Source organism: Toxotes jaculatrix, chromosome 13 (genome assembly GCF_017976425.1).
Source record: "Toxotes jaculatrix isolate fToxJac2 chromosome 13, fToxJac2.pri, whole genome shotgun sequence".
Lineage (NCBI taxonomy): Eukaryota > Metazoa > Chordata > Actinopteri > Toxotidae > Toxotes > Toxotes jaculatrix.
The window spans coordinates 9814561-9820560 of NC_054406.1; the positions used below are offsets into that span (position 1 = coordinate 9814561).

At 39.8% G+C, this 6000-nt stretch overlaps 1 protein-coding gene across 1 annotated transcript in view; it reads right to left on the reverse strand.

Annotated features, from left to right (window-relative positions):
* The window catches only part of pard6gb (par-6 family cell polarity regulator gamma b), a 30367-nt gene extending 28110 nt beyond the window's left edge, over positions 1-2257 (reverse strand). The window contains exon 1 of the mRNA XM_041054102.1: positions 1918-2257. Within this exon, the coding sequence (XP_040910036.1) occupies positions 1918-1989 (72 nt within the window). The 5' untranslated portion in view covers positions 1990-2257. The remainder of the gene's footprint in view (positions 1-1917) is intronic.
* Between the last annotated feature and the right edge of the window lie 3743 nt (positions 2258-6000).

Consider the following 6000-nt stretch of genomic DNA (forward strand, 5'->3'; position numbering starts at 1 on the left):
TATGCTCCCACATGATTACTTTGGATATGAAGCCACAGCAAATGATTATTTTCCTTACCTACCAACTAATTTCTTTATTAATCAGTTTATCATTTGGTCAATAGAACATCAGTGAATAGTAAAAAAAGCCCACCAAGTTTCTAGAGCTCAAGGTAATGTCTCATTTCATGCTAACAACTGTCAAAACCCAAAGGTATTCAGTTTAGAATCATTAAAAAATAACTCAACGGATGAACTGATTATCAAATAACTGCTGTTAAATTCTTAGTCAAACAACTAATTGATTAATCAACCAATTATTTCAGCTTTTATGTGAGGCTGATGTTAATTATTATGTTTCTGTTACTATATACTTGACTCGAAGGATTCACACTTGTTATCTTCTCTTCTTAATTTGGTCACTCTGACCAAATTTCCCTCTGGGAACGAAACAAGGATGAAACCACCTTGTCTCCAATACACAACAAGCTGCTCACAACAAAAGCAGAGGAAACAGAGCAAAATGACGTATCAAGAGTGATGAGTTATATCTGTGATCCAAAAAGGGAAACGTGACATTATATGATGATGAGTCAGCTCAGCAGTCTTGATGTGATGACGCCGTAAACCTGTCCGTTCTGGCCGAGCAGCTCCCGGCTTGTCAGTCCCCACCAACAAACAACCTCTGGTAGCTTCAAAGTGACCACTCCTGTCTCTGTGGAGCAAACATGAAACTGACCCCTGCCTCCAAACCAACAAACCAACAAACAAAACCTGTGCTTTGATGATTCTGTCAGTTAAAGATCATTAGCATGAGCATCCTGGATTAGATGCCCTCCCACCTACCATCAGCAAACATTGGCAACCATCAATGTTTCTGTTATCCCTCTCCCAGCATTCCCAGGTCACGGCCCCCTCCACCCTACTGAAACTGGGCAAGGTTTAACTAAAAGTGAAAAGTGCTGAATGAATCACCTCTGGAGACACTTGCCCATCTTAAATTGGCATGTCATCTGTGACTCCGGGGCTCATCCTTTCACATATGTGCGGACACACTCGTGTGTGCCGGCATGTGTAAACACAAATACCACTATAGGTTGTCATCGTCTTGATGGGAATCTGGACAAGAATGTTGGTTGCAAAAATTCCTGGAGAGGCTTTGGCAAAATCCTAAATAGTTTGCTGTTATTTTGTGGTCAGGATGGGACACAGTGTCATGTGTTTATCTGTAATGATTTCCACCATACCAACATACACCATTAACAGTTGGCAACCAAACTATTAAAAACCACTTTTCTTAGACTGCAGACATTAATGCGATTCTAATATATTTTATGAGGTTTTTCCCATGAGCTGTCTGTTCAGATTTTGTATAAGTTGGTGGTCTGCGTTACACAAGCCTGGAATTGGTAAATAACTATAGTGATTTACTTGCTGCTTAACTTGATTTATGCAGCTTGTTACCCTGCCAGCCCCCCACAAACTACCCAAAACCCAAAAGTGTAAACTGAAACTACGTAGCACTAAACCGGCGGTGGATGTAAACACACCATTTTAAGCAGATAAAACCTCAGTGATGTTACAAATAGTAAAAGTTTAGGTCGTTAGGTTGATCACAGTGTCAAACCAGGTTTCCCTCAACAACTTCGTGACAGAGAGGGAAAGAGCCAAATCAGCACAATCTGCCTTCTGTCGGAAGTTAGAAGAAAATATTCACTGCAAATTATACAAACATCTAGAAACTGGTGCGTTCACATGCACTTTCAAGAACTAGATCAGAGCTTTGTCACTTAGAGGATAAAATGTGCGTCGTTAGTTGCAGACAGTTTGTCCGACCAGCTCCTGCCCCGTTACGGGACGACCATGTGAACTCTTTTTTATTTCCTCCCCAAATCCCCAATTTAGAGCCGATAAATTTCCACCCTCCTCGACACTCACCTTGCTTTTCACTTCCACTGCGTTACAGTCCATATTTCGCAGAGGTTGAGACTTATTAAAGCTCCGATTCATTTTTTAAAAATTTGCGGTTGCAGTTAAAAAAATTAAAAAAAAAAAAAAAAATCAGCCGCCTTTGCCCGCAGAAAGAGGGGCTCTGGTCCCGGGGTTTCTGGTATAAAAATCCTCCTGATCCGCTTCTAGTAGGGAAGATCGTGTTCTTCTGTAGTTTGATTCACCTCCTGGAGTTTGTTAATGCGCTCCGCCAGATAAGAAGGAAGACTTTACGTGAGAATAAGAGGTGACCAACTCGCCGCGTTGATTTAGGAGTGTGAGTTAAGTTTGAAATGACATCAGCCCTCCTAAAAAATGGGATCCTGCGATACCTTCACGCATTGCTCGTAATCCCCATGTGCCTCGTTCTGGACCTCGCAGTAGCCCATTGATAACAAAGATTTCCGTTGCAGCTCTTAACACGATTTAGAATAAACATAGCATCTTAATTATTTATAGCACATAAACGTATTATATAACTACAAATAATTTATTTTAATTTTGAAGACAACAAATTCAGCAAATTATGACACATGAGCCATGTTTCGAAAAGCACCTTGTAATGAATGTGGAGCACAAAATTTGAAAGGGCTTACATATTCCAAAGCAGACCTATGTGTGGATTATAACCAAGATTTACATTTTCCCAGTCCTGTCCGTGATTTTTTTGTTCGTTCATGACGCTTTACCAAAGCGGCTAACATTTCCGACAGTATTTGAAAGCAGCATCGCGCACAGACACACTGGTCCTCCAGTGCGCCAGAGGACGCATTTCTTAATGCAATTGTTTTCAAGGCGCCAGTTCCCACATGAATCTTATTTATAGATACTTTTAACAGAGAACTACTACAAAAATATTCACAGGAGCATCGGAGTCTGACGTCGTGTGGTGCATTTTCACCTGGTGATGAATTATTAGTTTGAGAGAGACTGAGAGCAAGACCCTCCGAGGACAGAAGGAAGACATGATAGACGGTACAAACTTTTGTTACCTATTTGCTCATTATTATTAAACAAGGCAACAAAAACTGACACTTTTCATTCACGAGGAACAAAAACACGCGGTTTACTACAAAGTTGACAGGCCAGGTGGATAGGTATTTTTAAATTATAGCACTTTATTATATTCTGTTCGTAGGACAGTCTACAAAGTGTTTTCATTAGTTTATTCCCTTAACAACTGTCTGCAGGGACTTTGTGAGCCAAATGTGCTGTTTACAGTATCTAAATCATTTTGATTTTCAAAATGGGACTTGTTTACCTGAACAGTTGCTGTTAAAACATGACTTTGCAACATCAATAACTTTGAGGCCTACTGATATTTCTCACTGTTTCCCCTCAGATAATCCAAACTGTAACCAACACCTGCGGAGTAAGAAGCTTTGTGTAACAGAGTGATGAGCATCCCTGACTGCTGCCCTGCTTTAACTACATTCCTGGGCCCCTAAAGCTGCCTGTACGACAGCTGCAGATTGCGGTGGCCCCCCAACAAGCTGCAACTATGAAGGTATTGCTTGTTTACTCACTACAGGAATGTGTTGACTGGTTACAAACACACTAGGTGCACTGCGAGGTGCTTTCATTGTGGCCATACCTGTGTGTCCGATGTGATTTGATTTAGTGGTATTTATGGTTTCAGATCCATGTTTTGGATCCAGTAATAGCACTTTATAGTTTAGAAATTATATATATAAGTTGGATGTGATCTGTTTCTCATGTGGAGAGCAATTTCCAGCTTTCTCGTGAATAGACTTAAAGCAGCATGGTCACTTGATACATAATTCATTTGTAAATGTGGGTCTGTTAAAGCAGTTATTATTGCTCACTGGTATGGCAACTCAAAAGCATTAAGCAGTCACTTATTCAGAACATATTGCTGTAAAAACCATCATTTGGGACATGAGGTGATGTCAGTGATTTGGTATAACAATGAATGAAGAAACAGTAATGAATGAAATAGTGTGAAGTGAGTGTACTAATACTAATTTATTGATATTGATATTGTCCATGGGGATTAGCTAAACAAGCTTCTAACGCCCACTTTAGGCTTATATGTGGTATTGCATATACCCTGTAAGGTTCCACTTTAACAGAGCTTTTTAAAAAACTGGATTTTGCGCAATGTTTTTATGCTACAGAATTACCTTAACATAATGTGATATTTTGCGCTTTTCACACTATTTTTGCAGTGGTTTGTATCACACTAACACAGGGTTTCTTGCCATTGAGTGTCCAATATGCAGTGCTGTGTGTCAGTGAGTGCAGAGTGGCATTATCTGGGATACACTTCATTATAGACATGATTTATTTGCTTGCTGGAAGGGAGAAAGAGGGGTTACCACTGCCCTCGCTTTTTTAAAAAATTGAAACCAAATTTCACTTTCCTTGTCATCTTTCTTTGATACGGGCAATTTTGGAGATTCTCACGGAGAGTGGTGGGCATACAACATACATAAGCAAGCATTTTACAACAGACTGTTGCAAAATTTGAAAGGTAGAAAGCTTTATGCTGTAACTTTAATGAAATTTTAACACCTCGTGCCATCATGCATCCGTTTTGTCAGTGAGAAATACTTGATTGAAACTTGAGATCTCACTGAGGTTGTAGCTACTAATTTGATTACTATTTAGACTTGAAGTAATTCTGCCTTTAAGCTGTGAAAATCTGGTCAAAGATCTCTGTGGGGGAAAAAAAGAGAATCCTAGTTAAACATACAGACATACCAGCTCGAGTTTCAACTTTCCTCTGGGCCCTCACAGTCAGCGATCATTGCTGGGGGAAAACCAATAAAGATTTAATCATGCCATCAGATAAAAATAGATAAATAAATTCAAAACTATATACATGAGTAATCGAAAAAGAGTAGTGCAGAGTCAGAATCAGACAGGGGCCAGGCCTAATTAGATCTGGGATGAACAAGGCCAAGGCAAGGACTCATTCAGTATGACTGTAAATCTTTTCTAATTGTTTTAAAACACGGCACAAGAGACTGCAGCTGCTTCAGTGTTAAATCACTTTGCAGTGATTGCAGACCGAGCTCAGAGCACCACTACTGGTAAAACAGCAACATACATGTGTCATCCAAATCAAGCATATTCCAGATTTTTGGATTCGAGACGAGTCTATGCTAAAGACGGGGAAGAAATTATCTATGAGGTTACACATACAGGAGTGTAGGTGTTTCTAAATATGTGTAAGACAGTATGAAACTATGGTTACACAGCGTGAGACTCAATTAAATCGTCCCTGAGTCATTTTGTTGGATGAATCTCACCTGTCACTTTTCCTTTACCTAAAGAAGTAGTCCCACATATGACCAGCAGAGGTCAGCACATACCCACACAAAGATTAAACAATCAATATTCCTTTAGGGCTTAATGTAGGGGGGATCTTTGTCAGGCACATGGAGCGCTTACACAACTATTACTTTCAACCTAAATTTGTCCATATCATCTGTGAAGTGGACACACAGCATACAGATTTCTACTGAACTTTATGAGAGAGTGGTTTACTCATTAAATCCTTTCATATGCATTATGAATGTCCTCTCTGCTAATCTGTTATCTAAAAAAAATGACCTGAGATTATTAATGCTGTAATGAAAGACAAAGACAAGGGAGGCAAAGACAAGGAAAGAGCTGGGAAGGGGCAAAAAAGAAAGAAAGAATTGATGGAAAACAGAGAAAAGGGGTTGCAAGCGCATAAATCAAAAGCAGAACTGAAGGAAAGTAAAGGAGGAAAGAAGAGAGCAAGGAAGAAAGGAAGGTAAAAAGAAAAATAAGAACGGCTGAGTGAGTCATTGCATTCATACAGAAACCCTAACTTTCCTTTCCTCATAAGATGTTGTGTGTAATGAGGAGCATGGCAGACAGTCACTTTGTAGTCAGGACTCACAGCGGTGTGTGGTTTTAATCCCGCTCCATATGTCTGAATTCAGGTGGTCCTCTAGAGGTAATGGGAGAGGAGAAGATTACAGTGAGATGAGGAGATACTCACGGTAATCCATCCTCTGTGCAGAGACAGAGAAACAT